At 40.1% G+C, this 23,658-nt stretch overlaps 1 protein-coding gene across 2 annotated transcripts in view; it reads left to right on the top strand.

Annotated features, from left to right (window-relative positions):
- The window catches only part of TNIP1 (TNFAIP3 interacting protein 1), a 739,301-nt gene that overhangs the window by 555,836 nt on the left and 159,807 nt on the right, over positions 1-23,658 (top strand). For both annotated transcript variants that reach the window (XM_044069404.1, XM_044069403.1), the window contains exon 14: positions 7,234-7,359. In XM_044069404.1, coding sequence (XP_043925339.1) covers positions 7,234-7,359 — 126 coding nt within the window. The remainder of the gene's footprint in view (positions 1-7,233; positions 7,360-23,658) is intronic.

The raw sequence follows: 23,658 nt of genomic DNA, 5'->3' as shown, positions 1-23,658 counted from the left end.
CCAGAAGTGGGCCTAGGATTTTATTCTCGCCTGTTCCTAGTACCAAAGAAAGGGAGCACGTGGAGACCAATTTTGGACTTATCTATCCTCAACACTTATCTGGACATTCCCAAGTTCAAAATGTTGACGTTACAGCAGCTTTTACCTCTGCTGGGCAAAGATCATTGGATGGTAACTTTGGATCTCAAGGAGGCTTATCTTCATGTTCCTATCAGACTAAGTTGCAGGAAGTATCTGCTTTTGAGCTGGGACTTCTCATTATCAGTTCTCTGCATTGCCCTTTGGCTTATCTACTGCCCAGAGTGTTCGAAAGTTCTGGCTCCAGTGATAGCTTTCCTCAGGTTAAAAGGAATACAGATCTATCCTTATTTGGACGATTGCCTGATTCTGGCTCAAGGAAGGGACGAGCTTCTTCATCAGTTGGATTATGTGATAGCAGTGCTAAGATGCCTGGGGTATTCTGTGAACGAAATAAAGTCCAGTCTAGTACCCTCTCAGGACATGTGCTTTCTGGGTGTGAGACTGAATACAGCATCCCAGATGGCCTTTTGACCCCGGACAAACAAAAGAATCTTTCCCTTTACTTTCATCAGTTGTCTCATCAGTCCAGGCTGACTGCAAGGACAGTCCTTCAAGCCTTGGGGTTCATGGCATCTTGTATTCTGGTGCTTTCCAATGCCAAACTGCATATGAGGAAGCTACACTTGGGTTATCCTGCCGTCAGGCGGTCCCGCAGACGGCCAGAGTTCCAAAGTCTTGGTCCAGCGTCAGTTGCTGTCGCTTCTTCCCTGACGTCAGTGCACCAGGGGTATATAAGATGCATCCGATGCCATTTACTTCAGTCTTTCTTGCTGCGCGGTGCCCGAAGCAGAAGCAGTTCGCAAGTGCCGGTCGGCCGACTCCTGAGATTTTTGAAGTCGAATTTCAGATCAAAATCTTCAATAAAGCTAAGTACCCCATTAGGGAAACTTTTTTTCTTGCCTCAGACCGATGTCAGAAAAAGTTAATAATTGTATTTCTTGTGGAAAGCAAATACCTCATAAGGACTTCCACTCTTACTGTATTCCATCCCTAGGCCCTGATCACGACGTCACTAGGCAGAGTACCTCTCTTAACCCTCTTTAAGAGGAACCTGGACAACTGGATGGGAAACAGACAATACACCACTTGGATCTCACTTGTGTACCTGTTAGACAGGGAAAACAGGTGCTGACTTTGGGTTAACATGGGTGAAATTCTTGGCTAGGCTTATAAGAGCCTTAGGGCCAATAGCCTAGTATCATCCTATGAGCCTGTGAGGCTAGTGAGAGTCTGGAAGACCGCCCGGCACCTATGTTGGATTCCTCTGCTGTAGCCGCTTTGAAGGCCAGTATGGATCCAGCTTCATGTAGGTCCCTACAGGCCTTTCAGGCCTCCAGTTTGTATTTTCAGGGGAACTGCAGCTGATTATTACCAAAGGGCCTAGAGGTGTTCCTTAGGTTTTGGTTAGGGAGGATGTGCCGAATACCATTATAGAGTGTCGTACGGGGTCTGAGCCTTTTCATCTTTACAAGGGTGATGTCCCCTTAAAGAAGAAACAAAAAAATAACCATGTTTCTGCTAAGGACACTCAGATGAATGGAAGAATTTCACTCAAGTTTTATTTAGTGCCCTTATGAGTTTTAGGCCTCCTCAAGGAGTTTCTGTTGCAGCTCTGCTTTGGTCTTCTGCTCCTCTTAAGAGGCCTAGGGAACAAGATTCCTCTGAGGAGGAGGATTTGGATGAGGAGTCTCTTGCCTGTTCTTTCCAGATTCTTTCTCCCTTAGACTATGGTTTTGAGGAAGAGGAGTCCACTAGTCCTGACTCTCCATTTGTTTGTTTCTGCTGCTGCAGATTTGTGTAAGTCCCTACAGGAAAAGGGTAAGGACTTACAAGATCTGAAACATATCTTTGTTTCTCCTGTACCTAAATTCCAAAGGAATTACCCTTATAAACCAGCTTTTATTTGTAGGCTGTCTCGCCCTCCACCCAAAGGTGAGAAGAGTGGTAGAAGGTCTCCCCATGCTATGATTACCCAGACTACTTCAGCTCAGCAATCTCCTTTAACTGACAACCCAGGTGCTGTCTGACTGTCCTGTTCTTCTCAGCCACAGCCACATTCCTCTTTCTCTTTCCCTGTCCCTTATGGTTTGGTTACAGATTACTCAAGATTTCTGTGTTCTTTCCATCATTCGCCAAGGGTACTCCATGGTCTGGAAATCTCTTCCCTCTTTCATGCACATTGCTCAGCCCCCTCAGGAATAATTAGCCTTTTTTCTAGATGTGCTTCAGGGTCTCTTGACTCAAGGAACTATTCAGGAAGTTCCATTGTCTCAAATGAGGGAAGGGTTTTATTCCAGAATGTTCTTTGTCCTCAGGAAAGAAGGCACTTGGAGACCCATTCTGGATCTCTCTCACCAAAACACCTTTCTGAAGGGGTCCTGCTGTTGTCCCTTCACGCGTTGTTTCCTCTGCTACTTCCTCAGGCTTTTCTAGTTCCTCTGGACCTCAAGGATGCTTATCTTCATAACCCTGTTTATCCCCTTTTCAGGAAATGTTTACATTTGTCTGCTTCCTGACATTTTCAGTTCTCTGCTTTGCTCTTCGGCCTCTCTACTGCCCCAAGAATATTCACCAAATGGCTTGCTCCTGTGATTGCTTTTTACAGACTAAGGGGGTTACAGGTCTTTCCCTACCTAGATGACCTTTCTTTTTCAGGCCTCCTCTCCAGAAAGTTTTCCTGCAGGATTTTCACTTTGCCATTTCTCTCCTGCAAAGCCTGGGGTTTACTATAAATGTCCAAAAGTCTTTTCTATTTCCCTCACAGGATCATGTGCTTCTAGAATGGAGGATGTAGACTGTTTCAATGTTGGCATTCCTCCCTCCTCCCAAGCCCTTCTCTCGTTGCCTTCTTCCAATTCCATCTTCCTCTGGCCTTAATTACAGCCAAGGAATTTCTAAGAGCTCTGGGTTTCATGGCCTTCATTATTCCTATGCTTCCTTTGGCCAAACTCCACATGATAAAGCTTCAGTGGTTTCTAAAGTCAGTTTGGCTCAGCACTGTCATCCTTTAGATTTCTTAGTCTCTCCTCTTCCATGTCTCAAGCTGGAATTTCAGTGGTGGATTTGGCAGTTGTCACTCAACCCAAGGCTTTCTTTTCATCCTCCATTACCATCTCAGGAGCTATTCGCAGACACTTCAGACATGGGATGGGGGGGGGGGGCTTCCATCAGCTTTCTAAAAGTGCAGGCCTCTGGTCGCTTCAACAAAGAAAGACCACATCAGTGTCAAAGAGACAAGAGCTCTTCTGATGGCTGTTCAAGCATTTCTTTCTCTTTTTACTCCAGGGCCCCTCAAGGTACTTACAGACAATACTACAGTGATGTGGTATGTCAACAAACAAGGGGAATACATGATCTTATCTCCTTTGCACATTAGCACTATATGTGGGAGCTACCTATCCAGTATCAAGTGGTGCTTCAGGCAGTTTACATTCCCTCAGGTCAGAACATTGTGGCAGACTCTCTGAGCAGGTCCATATCACAATCCCATAAGTGGATGCTTCACAGGGATGTATTTCTGGACATTTCTGAACAGACAACTTCCTTCTTTTTTTTTTTTTGGTGCAAGAGCCCAATGTCCTGTGGTCTGGAAGATGGACATCTTCTCTTTTTCTTGAAAGGGGATGTTTCTTTTTGCCTTCCCTTCCTCTCATTCCAAAAGTCCTGTTCAAGATAAAGCAGGATGCTATCTTGCTGGTGACTCCCTTTTGGCCCAGACAGCATTGGTTCACTCTTCTTCTGCATTTTGCCAAGGGCAATCATCACAAGTTACCTCATAGGGTAGACCTACTCATACAAGACAAGGGCGCTTTCATCCATTCCCACCTGTCCACTCAACTGATACTGTGGGTGATAGGATTTTGATTCCATATAGACACCTTTTTTTCTGAGGACATGCTTAGGATCCTGCAGGAGGCCAGGAAACCCACAACTAGGAAATCTTACTTACACAAATGAAAGAGGTTTTCTGTGTCTTTCTCGTAAGCTGGATACACTTTCTGTGGATACTCCTTTGGTTCTTTCTTATCTGTGTGACCTGTTCAATGCTGGGTTGGCTTATTTCAGCTTGTCTGCCTTTCTCACCCCGTTTAGTCTCTAGATTTGAGGCTAAACAGTTTCTTAAAGGCATCCTTCATATTAGACCTCCCAGGAAGCCTGGACCTCCTTCCTGGGGCCTTAATTTTGTTTTGGAGAAATTGACCCAAGCTCCTTTTAAGCATGCACCTTCTGCTACTTTTCAGCATTGTTCTTGGAAGACCATTCTTCTGTTGGCTGTTATTTCTGCCAGACGGATGTCTGAGCTTTGCTTTCTCCTTTTTTTAGTTTTCCATAAGGGCAAGGTGTCCTTTTGCACTAATCCGTCTTTTATGGCCAAAGTGTTGAATGAGTTGTCTTTTAATCAATGTATTCATTTGCCCACTTTTTTCCCTTCTCCGCAATCTGCTAGTGAGAAGATTTTGCACACTTTGGATGTGCATAGTCAACTCTGATTTTATTTGGAAAAGACAAACCTTTTCACAAATCTGATCAGCTTTTTATTTCCTTTCATCCTAGATATTTAGGATTGGCTGTTTCCAAGCAAACTGTTTCTTCTTGGATATCTAAAGCCATTTCTTTTTGTTAATCTTTTCATGGTAAGAGCTGTCCTCATTACATCCGAGTGACGCCTTCAAGTGCATCTGCAGTTACCTCCTACTGCTCCTCTAGGCGTCATATATTACTGGTTCATACTTGCATTGATAATTCCAAAACCATGCTACATCCAGGGTATCAGAATATTTTATCTTGAGGTATACATGATGGCAGACACAACTGTATTGATATTTTACCTCTGTCAGTGAGTATTTGTTAGAATTGTAAGGTGATAACTTAATTTTTAAAGGCTCAGGCCACACCCACTAGGAGTTAGAGGTACACACTCAAAAGAGTTGTACTGGAGGCTCATTCTGCACAGGCTGTGGCTTCTTTTGGTGCTTTTTTCAAGGGTTTAAATACAAACTCTATTCTTGAGGCAGCTACCTGGACTTCAGTGCATACTTTTACTGAGCACTATAAGTTGGATCTGATAACCGGGGCTAGAGCTGGTTTTGTTTGGGCCATCCTTCATGTGGTCCTAAAGGGCTCTGCCGGCCCTTCCTCCTCCCTCTCTTCTTCCTGAGCTTTTGCATTTTTCCTGTTGTAAGGAGTACTGCAACAGTGAAATGGAAGGGCATAGTATAGTCTTGTAAAATCTTATCATAACCATAGATGATCTTCTCTTCACTGTTGCAGTATTCACTCCCTCCCTCCTCCCCCTAGTTCTTTTTCCTTCTGGATGTGCTTGTTACCTCTCTAATCCTTTTACTGGTGTTCCTACTGGGGCTCTCAGTTCTGAGGATGGTATGTCCGGGCATCACATTTATGCCCTACGTTGTACCTGGGGAGCATAAGTGTGACGTATGGTGTACCCTTAGCAACCTAAAGGCTTTGGTGTACTGGCCAGATGTTGGGCCACCCTTAGCAGGGGATCCCTATTATAAGGAATACTGCAATAGTGAAGATAAGGGCATCTACCTTTATGGTAAGATTTTACACAACTGTACTTTCTGTCTTGATTAAAATAATGGAGAAAAGATTCTACATATGTTGGATGTGCACAGGTAGTTCAGAACTTCAAGTATTACCTTGACAGAGCAAAAACATTATACATACCTTGGATGTGCACAGGTAGCTCAGGTACTACCTTCACATTGCAAAGCCCTTTGGGAATTCTGAACTGCTGTTTGTTTCTATAGAGGGGCAGGTGAGCCTGTCTCTAAGTAAACTACAGCATGATGGTTGTCCCCTTATATTGTTTTCTGTTGCTCCCATCATGTTAAATCTCTTACCAACAAGGTTAAGGCTCTTGGGTGGCATACTGGAAAGCAGTGTAGTCTAGAAGCATTCTAGACCCAGCAACCTGGTCCTCTGTTCATACCATCACAAAGCACTACAAACTGGATTCCTTTTTCAAAGTCCATAGCAGGCTTTGCTAGGACCATTCTCCAGGGGCTCCTAGATCCTTATCCTTCCATCTCCTCCTTAGAAAGGGCCTGAATCCAGCAGGTATGGGTAAATGCAGATGTTCAAGCCTGAAATGAGAAAAAAACTGAAGCTGAGTATTTAGTAACTGTCCTGGGAGCAGTGGAATGCTCAAAAAGGCAAGGAGGTGAACAGGAAAGTACAGCTTAGTAAGTCCTACTTACTTGTAACAGTTAACTGCCTCAGTGGCAGCATCCACCATCCACCCACATTCTGCAGAGTTGATGTGAGTTTCAACCTCTTTGATTTGGTGATTGCTGGATTTGTTTTTTGTATGGTATTGTGATTGGCTGCAAATGTACTCTTGCTAGATTATTCTAACTTCATTTACTTTCCTCCCCTTTGTGGAAACAAAAAAGCTTGACCACTCACTTCCTGTGACAGCTGAAGGCTTCTCTCTCAGGATATGCTCAGCCAATCGGGTATCACAGGAAGAGAGGGGGAGGGAAAGTATGATCTTTTGAAAGCTGAACAGTACTGGGTTACCTTGGCAGATAACACCAAAATGCCACTGAGGCAGTGAGGAATTCTAACATTTACTGTTACAGGTAAGTTGGACTTGAGCAACTGTACTTTCTCTATGAAGTATGTGAAGTTTAGGATTAAATTTTACCAAGTACTGTAAGTATGATAGGCTGAGAAGCTTTAGTAGAATTCATGATGTGCCAAGGATATTATTGAATTTGTGATGATGTGTCAAGAATGATGAACTTTTTTATGCTTTGTGAATAGTTTACAGAGTGTTTGAATGTATACACACTCGCACACATACACACACGCGATTATTTATTTACTTTTTATCTATTTCATAGATTAATTCTGTTAGATCACCTTTGACATAATTCTACTTGTTTTAGTTGTGCTTGGTAGTGCTACTGTATTCACTGTGTATTTTTGCCAAAGCTTAGGTGCTACATATTGAACATCTGTATTTTTATGAGCGTGTGTGCGCGCGCGTGTGCGTGCATGTGTGTGCGTGTGTGTGTGCACACGCGCGTGTTCAACCTCACTTGTCTAGTAAGGAGTTTGGGGAGTTTGTTTTTTAAACTGAAATTAACTGATTTATATTGATGGCACTTAACTCTTCTAAAGGTAAAAATTTTTGAAGAAGATTTTCAGAAAGAAAGGAGTGATCGTGAGAGAATGCATGAGGAAAAGGAAGAACTAAAGAAAGAACTGAAGAAAATGCAGTCAAAAATATCTGTGATGAATACTCAGGTATGTGTACTCTATGAAGTGGGTAGTATTTATCCTTCATGCCTATTAGACACTTTTTTAAAAAAAACTAATAGTTCAAACAGCATCGGTTTGGTAATGATGTGACTAAAGATGCATACTAAGCAAGATTCACTCTAAATAATATGCAGCAGCAACTGTAACCTTTGCTTTTCTAGTCAGCAAAGTGTAAATTATAATTGTCATGTGGTCAGTCATAGTTTGTCATGATTTAGTGGAAGAACAACTCTCAAGGAGCTGCAAACTGCCTTATAATGGAAAGTTGTGTAAGTGTCTTTACTTTTAGCACAGCCTTACAGCATTTGGTGTACATAGATGCTGTCAGTCTATTCACACTGCCCAGTGATTGTAAAGTCCTGTACATTCACATACCTGACCTTACTGTACTGTCCTTACATAGGAGTGCAGTCTTATCAATTACTCAGCCACATCAGCCAAACGCCAGACCAGCTAGCTCTTTTGAATATACTACTCTACTTAGTATTCTAAAGCTCAAAATGCTTGCATTCAGTCAGCAGCATGTTTCAGATAGGTTCATTCTACTGCTTTGAACAGAGAAAATGTCACTGTCAAGCCTTTTCTGCCAGAAAGCCTTCATTTAGTACTGCATTCTGAGCTTTTCCTATTGGCTACCCTCTAGTTCCTTCTATCCTGAGCATTTTTTTACATGGTATACATCTGAGACATAGACCTGCTGAGGGTCTCAGACATTAGATATATCAAATGCATTCTTACTGTATATATTGATCTTTGAGGGGGGACCCCTATTTATCCCATGCATTCATTTGTTCATAGGTTTATAGATGTGTACTAGCTAATGGCCCTGGAGCCTTTACAAGCCTAGCCCATAGAAGTGCCCTGGCATCGTGCCACCCGACGTTCGTTCCCAGTGCCTCTATCAAGTACAGCCACTGGAGTGATCCCCAAGGTGAACTTTCTATTACCCATCCACTCATCAAGATTTCTCTTGAAGAGGGACAGCATGGTGCTCTGCTTGACATATATGGGAAGTCTAATAACAAAACACCTCCAAACTCCACAATCCACATGTTAAATCCAAGGGAAACTCTTCACACCAGCAGGTCGGAAACAATAGCAGCTTTATTCACATGAACACACACTGGTTTAGCACTTACCTCCCTACTGAAAGGACTTCTTCAGAACATTTTAAGTTAAATGGTGTGAACATTCACTTAACAGGGTATTTCCAACTGTTGCAGTAACAATGTGGTATAGCTGGCTAAGTGCCAGTCATGTCCCGCCTTTTATGTGGGAAAAACCTGTAGACGGTTTAAGGAGAGATTTAAAGAACATCTTTTGGACATAAGAAATTGTAAAATGACCAATACTTTGAGCAGGCACGTATTTGAAAATAAGGACCACATTTATAGATTTTCAGTTTTGCAACAGTTGGTTAAGGATGCTCAGGGGAAGGTGCTTGATATGCATTTGGACATCTGTGAGTTAAGGTGGCAGCTTAGGTTAAATGCCACCCAACCACCTGGTATTAATGAAAATGTAAATATTGCTTGTATATTGAAATTAAAGCATATTTTAGGGTAATGGTATAAGCTGTGGTTAATACCATTATACAAGAAAGTAGTTTTTATGTCTATTTTTTTTTAATTATTTTTATTGATTTTCAATAGTATAAATAATTTCATACAGTTCTAAAAACAATGCAATACAATATTTTAACAAAAACTATATACAGAGTCCTAAATAGTTACCAAATCTTCAATAATATTACATTTTGTCTAATAATTTTTTAAGCTTTATCCAGGCAATTTGTTTGTGAGTCACATTTGAGGAGTGTAACATAGCTGTAGTAGGGATTTACGTCATGTTTTGATGTGAATGTAATATGTATTTTAAGCATTTTATATGTGCTTTTGGGTTGATTGGTGATTATTCAGTCAGTTGGGTGTGGTTTTGTATAAAAGGACTGGGTTATGGAAATAACATTGTTCTGAAGAGGTCCCTTCAGTAGGGAAGAAAGCATTAAACCAGTGTGTGTTTATGTGAATAAAGCTGCTATTGGTTCCGACCTGCTGGTGTGAAGAGTTTCCTTTGGATTATGTATGGGAAGACAATTCCAGAGCATGGACAGTCTCTGGGTGAGGAACCTGTCCCTTCAGCATGTTCTGTTGATTGTGGTAATGAGGTTGGAGCGTGTGGTGTGAAGGGATTGGGATTTCTTTAGCTTTAGCATTTCTAACAGAGCTGGGTCAGACATGGCTTTGTAAGTCAAACAGAGATTGCCTCTAAGCACGCAATATGAGACTGAGAATAGCTGGAGTCTTTTGAGTCTGTCCATGTAGGACATGGGTTTAACACCTAGGATCCTCTTCATGAGGTACTTCTGTGGCCTCTCCAGCTGTTGCAGGAGGTACATGCCAAATGGGGCATTGTACTCGAAGATTGGTCTAATGAGGGAAGAGTAGAGAGAGACGATGACCTCTTTCTTCCTAGATGCAAAACCCTTAGTAATGAGATGTGCCACATAGAAGGACTTTCTGACCACAGTGGCAATGTGGTTGTCAAAGGAGAGGTTGCTGTCAATCTGCTCCCCCAGATCGTCTTCATCCTTGTCAGAGTTTTATTATTCGTCTTCTTTTGCATATGAAGGCTTTAACTAGTCCCTTGCCAGTGTTCCTTAAAACCTTCATTTCGCAAGCCAGTCATACAGACAATATTTCTAAGCCCTTTTTTAGCCCATCTTGCTACTTCAGGTGCTTTACATCCAGCATTTGCACTGGAGTAAGGTGAGCTGTGTAGTGGATAGAGTTATTTTACCAGTTTTTCTTTCTTTAGAGGTCTTCAGTCAGACTTGAATATGTATTTGTGAGTACAGGAGATTGTTGCAAGTCTTTTCACCACAGGTTTGTAGGTTTGACTATTTTTTTTTTCATTCTTCATAAAAATAGTTGGCAAAAAGGCAGTAAAAGAGAACAAAGCCATTAAGCCTACCAAAAGTGAATCAACAACAAGAGCCTGACAACCAAGTAAAATGAAAAAATGTCTGTGTTTCTAAGGAGGGTACTGTTTCTTAAGTGACGACCATACACTGGGACATGCAGTCGTTTTCAAAAGTAGCAAAGTTCTCACTGTCTTCAATGCTGCAAAAGATAATATCTTAGCAACACTCATTCACAACTGTGTCAAAGTCCTTTGTGAGACTAGATCAAATGTAGAGGTTTCAGTTCTGGGTAGGCGTAGAGCCTTACTGATTCTTTATCTTTGTAGGCCCACGATTTATTCATCTGATTTATCCTCTGAATTAGTTCAGTCTTCTGTCTGGGTCTATATTAGATCACTGAATGCTTAGGTTAGCGAACGGTGATTAATCGACCCCATGTAAGCGAAAGCTTACAAAACCGAACTGTCAGAACAGCGATTTTTTTCCAAGGGAAAAAAATCGCTGTTCCAACAACAAAAAAAAGAAAGTAAACATTTTAATGCATGATATTAAGTGGGGGGGCTTCACCCCCCACACCCCAATGTGCTCCGTACACCCCCCTACTTAAATATACAAACTCTGAGACTGCACTACAGTGCTGAAAATGGCAAACTACCGAAGCGGCCAAGCTTCAGTAGTGTAAAAAGAAATGCTGTTGCATTAGCTTGCAGAATTTCCTTTCCTTTCTCTGGGAAAGAATTCACTTACATGCCGCCTCGATATTTTGCCGTTTTGGCGTTTACAGCTCAACCAAGTTGCATTCGCTAACTTGCGTCTTCGGTCAGCTGATAGGAACCCTTCTGTCTGTAAATCATGTGCTGTATAGTACTTTAATTTTGTGTAAAAAACTACATTTAAATAGTAGAGTTTAGCCAGTGCTTTGGTCCATGCCAGTTTGTAAATAGAACTCTGATACCCAAATATTTGACAGTATTTATGAGTGTTCAAGAGTGAAAAAGAAACAAAATGAGCCCCTTCACCTGACACGTCGACTGATAAGGCTTCCTTGTCAGGCAAATTCATTTGTCTTTGTCTTAAATCTTACAACAGCTCACATTTAATTTGGAGTCAGGAAATCCTAGAGTCTGTTCCTTGTAGTAATACTAACAACAGAATGTAAGAAGTGTTTGATATGGTAGATAAGATATAAGTTCATATACTGAAATGTGCTTGCTTTGCTGTTGATTGTACAGGTTCATTATAAAGTTCAATTTTAAGCCATGTACATTTTTCAGAGCAAACCCTGACATATTATATAACTCATTACTATAAAAAAATGTCACGGCCAAATCGCTGAATGCTTCTGTCTCAATAATAATTCTTATTTCAACATTCAACAGATTATATTACTGTAGACTATGAAAATAAAGTCAAATCCAGATATTTTGTGATAGATATGTGTAAATGTACCCCTTACTCCCTAGTACCAAAGGAAATATTCTTAAAGGAATTTTTACTATCAGTTGGCATACAAAGGGAAACAAGCCAGTAATTATGCTCACTAGAGAAACAAAGGTACAACCAAAGAACTAGACTGCTGCCTCCTCCTTGTATACCCCACTTTCCAACTGTCTCACTGAAGCAAATTACAGAGTTGTCTTTTTGTTTGGCAGCATATTACTAAGGAAAAGTGAGTTCTACAGGAAATTCTGCAAGCTAATGTAAAAGCATTTCTTTATACACTACAAACACAAGCTTTTTTTTTTTTTTTTTTTTACAAACACTGTATCATAAGTACGTTCATGGGTTCATATTAGGCTATTTATCAAAGAGTTCATTATACAGGGTCTCATTTCATCAGTACCCTGTAACATAAAGCTACTACTACCTAATTTCTTCCCCACTTCAGTGAGGCGTTAAGCATCCATACCAGCTGTAAATGTACGGTTTCCCACCCATTTGTCCAGGTTGCTTTTGAAGAGGGTCAGGGATCTACTTTCTTTTACGTTTAAGGAAAGTCTGTGCCATAAAAGAGGGATTTTTTTGTGATAGATATGTATCTTGCCAGTAGATCCTGCTTATCCTGGTGTGTAATTTTAGTTCCTTCAAGCAGATAGTTAAGGTGTTTCTTTTGCTGATGTGCAGAAGATTGCATGGGACTGGATCCTTCAAGTCTTTATAGACAAGGCAAAGACCCCTCCTCAAAAGTCTGTAAGTAACACAGAAGAGAGAAAGTTTTGTAAGATCGTCTATGTAGCATATGTAAGGCATGCCCTTGATTTTTCTTGGTGAGGAAATGCTCCATTCTTTCACTTTAAATCAAATTTTAGACAAGTGCATACCAAGATGGACATATATTCTGTTATGGGTCTAATAAGGGAGGAGTAGAGACAGATAATAGCTTACTTTTACTTAAAAGATATTTCCATGATAATCGGTCTTCCTAGATAAAATGATTTTCTAACAACAGCAGGTATGTGGTGATCAAAGAATTATTCATTGTCAATGAAAGTGCCCAGGTTCTTAATAACTGTGTCTGGTTTCAAAGGAGTGTCATCTGTATGGTACATATGTTGATGCTTATGGTTTGCAAAGGACACTATGCTACATTTCTTAGTATTTAGCTTACGACCATGATTTTGGCATCAATATTTTATATTTTAGACCATATTGGAGAATCTGTGAGTCAGCTTAGAGAGTCCGTGATAGTTCCAGGTTTGTAGTCATCTATAGACTTGGTCAGCCACATGCCCTTTAGCATTCCCCTTGATGTCAGAGAAGTAAATACCAAAGAAAGGTGGCTCAAGGACCAATCCCTGAGGGGCGCCACTAATAATGACCCTTTTTAATAAGAGCTTGCCTCTACATTAATACACTGGGATCTTTCTGTGAGCTAGTCTGCTATCCAGCAGGTTATTTAAGGGTTTACATTTAGTTTCAATAGGTCGTCTATAATGCCAGAATGTGGAATGGTGTAGAAGGCCTTTGACTAGTTGAGGTATGTAGTGTGCACCAATCTGCCTGCATCTAGTACATCAGTGACCTGTCCGAAGAAGTCCAGTAAGTTTAAGTTTAAGAAACAGGATCTCCCTTTATCAAACCCAAAATGGTTTGGATCAAGGGATTGTAGACTGCTGATGTCCTTATTAATAAATTATATAATGCATACCATTGCCTTACAGGTAAGACTGATTAGGCTTATAGATCTACAGATTCCAGGTCAGTGGTAAGTCCTTCTTGTGGTGGTGGATACCTACAGCAGTTCTCCACACCTCAGGGACAAATTCAGTGGAGAGGTTGCACCAGAATAGATTTAATAGTGAGTCTATAAGGCTATGCATGGTGCTGGCATCAAAGCAACCTGTCTCATTGTCTAGACCCATGGTGCTAATGTCCCTGGTCTTGTAGAGTGAAACTCGAGACTTCCACTTGTGAGCTTTACAGCTGCTGGTTCAGTTTTTGTGTTAAAGAATGCATTACAGAAGATTCCTTAGGGTTAAAGAAGTCAGTCTTTTTTTTTTTTTTCTAGAATACTAGTAGGGTCAAAAAAGAACAAGAGCTTAATACTAGGTCTTTCAAGCCTGAATAGTTTTTAAGCACAAAATTTTTCAGGATGGCAGCTTTGGAAACTGTACTTCATTTAAATCAGGTAGCACTTCAGACAGTTCTGGCAGACTACCTGGCAACAACAAAAAAAAGAGTGCGACAGTTTCTGAGAGCTCTGGGGTATGTATCTTATTTTCATTCTTCTTATTCCTTGTATAAAAGTTCATATGAGGAAACCTATACACCTCAAAAATCTATGGAATTTAATGAAGGATCCACACTGGAAGTATACACACCTCTTCATCATAAAACAAAATGGATTCCTAACGGGGGTGGGGGGCTAGACCTAGCAAACTTATCCTTTAGAATAAACCTTTCCCATTTGGAGATTCACTTTGAAAAAAACAGACGGGTTATGCAGGAGGTACTCATTTCATCAGCTTGTCACTATAAAACAACTAATCTCAACAGAGCAGTTCACATCACTTTACAAGAATTGAATGTACTGTACAGGCTTCTGATAGCTTTAAAAGATAGTTTTCATCCAGCATGTTGGTAAACCAAGACAGACAGTTCTTCGGTGATGTGATACATTAAAAATGAAGGATAAAGTTCTTTCTAGCAATGCAAGGAGGCAGTCAAAGTATAGGTGGCAACCCTACAGTTCAACCTGCACCTTTCAGTCATTCATGTTCCAGGTCTGCTGAAGCATTTGTCAGATGCCCTGGGCAGGATGATAACATAGTCTCACAAGTGGAAGCTACATCCATCAATCTTTCAGGAGATAGTGCAGAGGTGTTATATTCCAAAGGTGAATTGGCATGTCACATAATGCAGCAGTCATCAGTCATTCCCCAGCATTAAATTATGGAAGCTATATTATTCCTTCATAAAAGGGACTTTGAGCTTAATGCTTGCCTTCCATCACTTTCCCCTGATGAAGTTACTCCTCGTTGTAGAGTATGGCATAGCCAGTCAAGTTCTAATAGCTACATCTTGGTCAGTACAACCATGATGTTCTCTACTAACAATTCTGATCACTCACCCATCATAAACATTACCTGTAGTCAAATCCTTCCATATCAAAACTCTGAATTTGCCAGTTGGGGAATAGAGTTTTGATTGCTAGCACTATGTCATATTCACCTCAGGTGTTAAGATATTTTAAAGAAGACAGAGACTTGAAGAGATTTGATTTTGATGTAGGATATCTGTCTTAATCTGCACATATGCAATATCTGTTTATTAACTTTTCCTTAGGGTTGCAGCACATCCATTTTGAAAAGACTTCCCATAAAGGAGAGCCATACTTAAAATATTCCAGAAGATGTTCTCAGTGGCTGATGTAGGCTTTGGCGTAGGCACGCACGCCACCCCCATTTTACTGTTGCCACTTGCCCATACATGATGTATTCCAGTCTGTTATTCTGTAACCTTACCATACCTATTAGTTGTTGTGCTTTTGGTGGTACTTTTTGATGTTTTGTTTTGCTTTACTTCTTTATGTGAAACATTGACTTTTGGGTGCTCCAGAAAACAGTTTACTATTTTTTTTTTTTTGCAAACATGCATCATCACACCAGGTAATAATTTGAACACCTCAGCATCAGGTGTCACTAGTATTGGGGGCTTGGTAATAGATGAAGCGTTGTGTGGGAGGTGCCTACTTAAGTACGGTACTGTTGTCCATAAGTCATGCCATGGCATGTGTGTGTCTGTTTTTTAAATATAATTTGCTCACAGTAAGAGAATCTATCAGTCAAATTCAGGGAGTGGAAATGGGTGACTAGACTGCTGAGCGTTCACATCCATCCATTGTAGCTAGTGAGGTGATGCAGATGAAATGTGCAATGTACAAATTGTCCTTATTTTCCTTATTTTTTTAAAAAAATCTTTGTATAAAATTAATTCAGATATTGTCTTTTAAACTTTTAACTGGTTCTAAATATTATTTCGTTTCCTTAACATTTAAAAAAAAGCAAATTAATGACATTGACTGTGTTTGCATTTGTTTGCATTGTGAATAAATACAGTGTTACCGTAAACCATATACCTATTTCAAACTTTAACTGAATGTTTTGGATTCTGTGAGTTGTCTTTAAGCTGAACCGCCTGGTACTCATTGCAGTTAAACATAGGCCTTTAGACAGTAGTTATTTATTTATTTATTTAAATTTGTTGACCGGGAGTGTCCGACTGGACGTAGGTCCATTTTCAGCGGAGGCCCGGGGAGAAAAGCTCCACAGTTAAAATAAACAGACAGTGTTACATTGGATTACATAGTGATTAACAATTTAACATAGCAATTACTTACAACATATTTACAGATGAAGAACATAGTACATCAGTAGACAACTAGAATCTTTATCTGTGAAGTACATAACAGGCATTAACAAATGCTACAATGAGAAGTTCCTGCTGTATAATAAGTACTAGGCTTATGGGCATCTGAGCTTGCTATAATCAAGTAGTTAGTGGAGTGGAAAGAAAGGTAGTGGTTGGATGGGGTGGATGATATTAGAGTGGGAGTTGCAAGGGCATAGCCAGCATGTTTTTAGGTGCGCTTTTAGTAACGTTTTGAAGTGGATGCATGATGGTACGGAGGTAATTGTGGGTGGGAGTGAGTTCCATAATTTGGCTATGGAGCAAGAGAATAGTGCTTCACCAGCAGAGTTATTGGCTTTAGTGATCTGCAAGTGATTTTTGTTGCTGGATCTTAGTGGTCTGGTGGTGCGATAGGGATGGAGTAGATTCTGGAGGGATGGGACATTTAGTGGATGGTTTACTAGTTTGTGTGTGAGTGAGAGTTGATACCACTGAAGGAGATGAGGGAGTTCAAGCCAGCCCAGTTCAGCAAGTGAGAGACAGTGGTGACTACGGTAGGATGCCCCTGTGGCGAATCTGGTGATTTTGTTGTAGCAGGTCTCTAGCTTGTTTAGATCGCATTGCCTTAGGTTGGTATATATTGGAGAGGCATAAAGTAGGGTGGAGATAAGGTGGGAATTTGCTATTGAAATCTTTGCTGCTTTGCTGAGAAATTGCTCATTTCTGTATAACGCTCCTAGTTTTTTGTGGACTTTTTTATGGTCATGGATATGTGAATGTCAAATTTTAGTTTATTGTCTATTTCCACTCCTAGCAATTTGGTGTGTTCAGTTGGGTATATAGTGGTGTTGTCTTTTGTTGTGATGTTAAAGTGAGAGTTGTTTTGAGTATGTTTGGTGGGTTGGAAGATGAGTAGTTTAGTTTTGTTTGGGTTGAGTATTAATTGGGCATTGGATAACCATGTTTCAACAGAGGAAAAGGTTCCTGTGTGACTTTGCAGTTTTGGTAGGGACTGGGCTGAGCAGATGATGATTGAGTCGTCTGCGTATTGTATGTGTGCGCCATGTTTGGTGGCAGAGGCTAGATTATTGGTGTAAACAGAGAAGAGTAAGGGTCCAAGGATGGATCCTTGGGGAACCCCTATGGAGACAGGTAGTTGGGTAGGTATACAGTATAATGGAGTATTATATAGCTTCTGTTGAAATACATTGCTTTTAGTCATGATTATAATTCTTAATTTTGTTACATAGCCCTGAGAATAAAATGCTAAAAACCCATCAAATATTAGAGGTCTAAAAGCACTGGTTATAAACTCATAACTTATATAACTTGAGACATAATGACAACATACTGCAGTTAATGCTCTGTAATTTATTTTAAGTTAATATATGGCTTTGAAATAAAAGTGTTTGTGTCCGTGTGTGGTGTGTGTAAGTCACATAGAAAGAAAGAGATCAGAACAGAATAGACCCAAATAAAAACACAAAGTGAAGGACAGTTTTTCTGCAGTATTATGTCATACAAAGACATGATACATGTTTACATCATTTTTGCACTTTCAGTTTTTTAAACTTAACTTGTATTTCAAAGCAGTACCTTATATTCCTACAGGAAATGCATTAATGTATATTTTACAGTAATTAGGTGTCCTGTTTTTTTTTTTTTGGATGCATATACTTTTCAAGAAAATTGTACATATTTCTGTCTTTCTTTGGTACAGTACCCCTTCTGACCATCAAACCTTGCTCCCAGCATGCTGATTTGGCCCATTTGTTTGCTCATGGTGAGGGCTCATCTTAAGAGTTGCTCCTTCTTTCAATCCCTGGGAACATGGATTGAGCTACCCTGAGTAAAACTATAATCTTGAAAGGCACCAGAATTTTCTTAGCCCTTATACACTCCCCTTACTTGTTGTCAACAACTGTGTCAGGATGGGGGTGCAATGAGCAGTAGCTGAAATCTGTGCCCTGTTCCTGGGTTGACTTATTTTTCCTCTTGCTCATTTGCTTGCCCATTTAGCATGTCACCATATCTGATTTCTAGACTCCACCACAACTCTATCAGAGAGATGTCCAACATGGTCCCTTATCCCAAGGATAGGCACACACCCACCCTCCCTGCCAGCATCAGCAGATGTCCAAACCATGGGTCAAGGTCCCTCCCCCAAGAATAGATAAACACATCCTCCCTGGCAGCATCATCAGATATGCCTGAACCATTAATCAAACTGTGGTTGCCTGAATTGTAGTCAGGGCTTTATCCCTCTGTGCCCCTGTATCAGTGGCGTTGCATCTAGTAGTTTTGATGTCTGTAGGTTATGAGGTATGTACCCAAGGAGTATTCCGTGAGCCCATTTTTCTTCAACACAAACTATTACATGGGCAGTGGTGACAATATATATTCCCCACAACATCATTCCAGTCAGTCTTTTTCATTAAATACAGGAATCACAGCAAAGGGGAGAGAAGGTTAACAGCAAACTGGAATACATTGTTTATTACTTTCTGGTAATCCCACTTCAGAGCTGATCACCAGAAGTGGCTGTGATACTGGCACTGTAGCAGTAGTGCTGTGGTGGTCTGTATACCCTTTCACATCCCACACACCAGCTTCCTGTTAAAACTTCTGGTGCAGTACAAATGATAGTGTCATATGCTGCTCACTGGGGTGGTTATATTGCAGCTTTACAGGCTTGCAAAACTAATAATTGCTGTTCATATGCAAGTACTAGGCATTTAGTCTGCAAACCATTTCACGCTTAGCCAAAAAAAAAATCATAATTTCCCAACAGCCTTTTGGAGAGCAAGACAAGGTAGTCCAGGGGAAAATTTCAGGGTGCCCTAACAGTTATGTAGGGTAAAACTTGAAGGTGACAAGGATGCTGCTCTGACATCTAGTGGCAGTTTCTATCAAAGGTGAGGGATTCATTGGGATATGAATCTTTCATGCTAAGGTGTTATATTTATCTGTTGATGGTTTAGTTCCTTTAACCAGGTTATTTGAGGTACCATTTGTTCTGGGAAGGAAAAGAAGGTCAGATATTTTTGGATCTTTAATAGCTTGATATACTAGACAAAATATCCCAGAGGAATTTGAAAAAGACTGAGTAAAGAGGGGGCTATCACTCTGTCCTGATAACTATCTGAAGTCTCTCAAGTTGAGTGATAAGCTTCAGGAAATCAGAAAATGTGCGGACAGCTCTCCACCAAATAAACCAAGAACACGAATAAGGAGTGCAATCCCAGGAAAAGAGACTTCCGTAAAGTGAAGTAATTGCAGCTTTAATATCACAATAAAACCGAAAAAACACTGTACATTAACGCTCTTCCAAAATTACACGCGTTTTCGTCCTATCCACTGGACTTCATCAGATGTTAATTCTAATTAATCAAATCCCTTTTATACATCTGTACACAACCAAAAAAACAATAAAAAAGCATCAATTAAATTTGAATGCACAAATCAACATGCAGTTTTGGGCTCATTAATATTTATAAATCTAGTTTCCTTTCATATTAATTCCTTATAATACATAAAGTAAAATAAACAAGTAAATTCTTATCGAATTAACTTTTCTTAAATAATTCTAAAAGCCTTTAAAATATATATATATATTTTTTCTAAAATTTTAAATAAATTTTCATGTAAAAAAGAAGGGCTTAAAATAAATCACTTCTATAAAAAGCTTCATGTTAATGAAGAAACATATTTAATAATACAACATCACCATCTATTGATGAAATACTATATTGCGCTTAAATTCATAGCTTAGCTGCCTTTAATTTCAATAGAGGTAATATAGACACATATTCATTTAAACCTGAGGATTTACTTGCTTCCAGTGTCACTTGCCACCATAATTCTTTACATCTTATAGTGTCTTCCCAGGGGCCCCCTCTAATACCACTTTTTATGTGCTCTACTTCAAAAAAGTGGAATTTACTTTCTTTACATACCTTTGAATGCTTGTACAAAGCATTTGTTTCTTTCTCTTTTATTATGTCATAGGTATGTTCATAAACTCTTCTTTTTAGGGTTCTCTCTGTCTTACCTACATTAAAGGACCCACACTTATCACAGGTGGCAAGATACACTAAACCCTTGGTTTCACAATTATATAATCCTTTACTAACAATCCATCTATCTCTACTTTCTATGTATATTTTCTCCTTATTAGCCATGTAACCACATTGATTGCACTTTCCACAAGTATATGTACCTCTCTTTTTGGTACCATTAATTCCATTAGTTTCACTATAATCAGTCTTCTTACGTTCCAAACATTCTTTTATATTATTAGGATTTATGTATACCACCTTAGGTATGCCCGTAGGTAATCCCTCTAGGTCAGTAAATGCCATAAACCTTTCCCATTCCTTATAAAAAATTGACCTAGTGTTATAATTTAAGGCATTATACTCCAAAATAAGGACATGCTGATATTCTCCATTGGTATTAGAGGCTTTCTCTTTTATTCTTTGATTCGCATTATTTACCTTTATTCCTAAAATAGGTTGGAATTTATCTAGGCTACCTCTTTCTACCTCTGACCTTATTAGTAATAAAATCCTTATTATATCCCCTATCTAAAAACATCCTTACCAAAAATTCACATTCAAACTTAAAATCCTTAGAATTACTTGTCATTCTGGACCCCCTCACGAATTGACCTTTTACTGTATTATATAAGCCTTCCTTTGGCATACTGGAATCGGTGAGGGCCCAGAGTTAAGAGATTTTCAATGTCCAGATTAATGAAGTATAAGCTAATACATTCCATAGCTTTACATATGAGACTAATGAGCCTAATAGGTCTGTAGTTACCAGGGTCCTTGGTTGGACTATCCTTTTGTAATATCATTGCAATGGCTGTTTTCCAGGCTTCCGAAATTTAACCAGTAGAGAGGCTTATTCATATAGATCACATTTTGCAGTGATAGTCAGGTAACCTGGTATATTATCAGGACCTTAGATGAGGTGTTCTTATCTTTTGAAAAGGCTGTAAGAATGTGTGCCAAAGTATTTAAAAGGGGGCTCTCAGGGATTGTGTAATCTGTGGAAAAGCTGTAACTGTAGGTGGAATACAATATTAGCCGTTTCATTTGGGTGAGAGTATGCAGTGTTACTGTGGATTACCTCTAAATGTTTTTACATATAAATTCTTAACTTCCTGACATATTTTAAGAAAGATTAGTAGTTATTTATGGCTTTAGATGCTATTTCAAGTTCATACTCCACTTTGAGCTTGCTTAAAAGTGCTCTTAAGGTAGGTAGGTAGAATATGACCTCTTATAAGCATTAAGCAATTTCCTTCTGTTGTTATATAACTTATTTGTTCAGGTATTTCTCCATAAGGATCATAGGAGGTTGCTAGGCTATTGGCACTGAGGCCTTTATTTAGCCCATGTTTAGACAAGTCATCACCCAGAGCCCCTGTCCAGCAGGGACACAGATGGAATCCCAGGAGTGTATTTTCCGTTTCCCATCCAGTTATCCAGGTTGCACTTAAAAAGGGATAATGAGGTACTCTGCTTGATGTGGAGTGGGAGTCTGTTCCACAGATGGGGAGTCTCTGGGACACAAATCTGTCCCACCAATAAGTCCTATTGATATCACAGACCAGGTTGAGGTCACGCATACGGGTTGCTCGAGTGGAGCTTGACTTGCAGATATGCACCAGTCCCATTAATGTGGGGTCTGAGATTGCTTTGTATGCCAGACAGAGGTCACCTGTAAGGAGTCTGTATGAAACTGAGTAGCGGGACAGGGCTTTTAGCCTATCTGTGTAGGGTAGATGTTTGAGGCTCTGGATTCTCCTGGTGAGGAACCTCTGTGGTCTCTCCAGCTGCTGCATGTGCTTTGCGAGGTACATGCCAAAGGGGGCGTTGTACTCAATAATTGGCCTTATAAGGGAAGAATACAGGGATCTTATGACCTCTTTGTCCCTGGATGAGATACCCTTACTTATGAGGTGGGCCATGTAGAAAGCTTCCCATACAACGGAAGCAACATGGTGGCCAAAAGTCAGGTTGCTATCAACCTGTGTGCCCAAATCCCTCACTATTGATTGTGTACTTAGAACGTTGTTATTATTGTGATAATATGTGGGGACGTCCCTCTCCCCAAAGGAGATGATACATTTTTTGGCATTCAGCATGAGGCCATGTTTCTAGCACCCGTCATTTGTTTTGGTGAGACCGTCTTGGAGGACATCCACATCACTTGGGGAATTGATGACTGCGCCCAGTTTGCAGTCATCTGCAAAGTTGGTCAGACATAGCCCACTGGTTTTGGTCTGCGCCTCAGAGAAGTATATCCTGAATAACAGAAGCACCAAGACTGAGCCCTGGGGTACGCTGCTCATTACGGGAATACTGCTTGACTTGAATTCCCCGATTTTGATTAGGTGGGTTCTATCAGTGAGCCAGTTTGCTACCCATCTGGTAACATATGGATTGTTGCCTAGTTGAGAGAGTTTATCTACTATGCCCAAGTGGGGAATAGTGTCGAAGGGTTTGGCCAGGTCAAGGTAGGTGGTGTGCACCATTTCCCCTCATCCATGGCTTTGGTGACTTTCTCAAAGAAGTCAACGAGATTTAACAGACACGACCTCCCCTTGACAAAGTCATGCTGTGTGGGGTCGAGTGTTTGGAGGTTACAAATGTCCCTGTTAATGAGGCCCATGATTATCTATTCCATGGCCTTGCAGATCAGGCTAGTTAGGCTGATGGGACTATAATTTCCTGGATTGGTGGATGCTTCAGCTTTGTGCATAGGGATGACAGTGGCTGTCCTCCACTCAGCTGGGACATAGCCAGTACTCAGACTTGAGTTGAATAGGCTGCCTAATGGTGCTGCAAGTTCATCTCTGAGTTCATGTAGGATGCAGCCTGGGATGTTATTGGGTCCCATGGAGGCTGTTTTTAAATTTCTTATTATATTTGGTGTAGATAGAGACTGCCTTATCAATACAGCTGTTTAAATGGGAGTAGAAATCAGAGGCATCGGCAACAGCTTTAGTGATATGATCCATCGGAGGAATATTAAAATGGAATTTATTTAGACCATCAAGTAACTGAAGAAGATTTGCTTTATGTTTAGAAAAAAACAATACTGTGGGCTGCCGATGCCTCTATATGTTTTTTTAAATATGTTTGCATATACATGTACATGTAACAAAGGCATGTAACATGTATAGTTCACTGACCTGTATGGAATTTGATGACAGGCTGTTAACCTTGTATAAACACAAGATTGATGTCTGTTTGAGTTTGATTATCTTCTGTTAGAATGAGAAGAGTTTAAACTTGTTTGTTGTGTGTGTTACTAATCTCGGATGGCTGTTAAGACTGGGGAGAATATGATAAGAAATGATCAGTGTGAGTATAGCTGCAGTAAGTACATTTGTAGTGCTGCTGGTGTCACTGTCTTGCTAATTAATGTTAACATCATACAGCAGATTGAAATTCTTTTTCATTGATAAAAGGTTGAAGATCATTAATCTGCACAGG

Source organism: Protopterus annectens, chromosome 4.part0, assembly GCF_019279795.1.
Source record: "Protopterus annectens isolate FY-2018-M chromosome 4.part0, PAN1.0, whole genome shotgun sequence".
In the NCBI taxonomy this organism is placed as follows: Eukaryota; Metazoa; Chordata; order Ceratodontiformes; family Protopteridae; genus Protopterus; species Protopterus annectens.
Note: the sequence above shows the minus strand (reverse complement) of the source record. Positions and strands in the feature narration are given on the sequence as shown.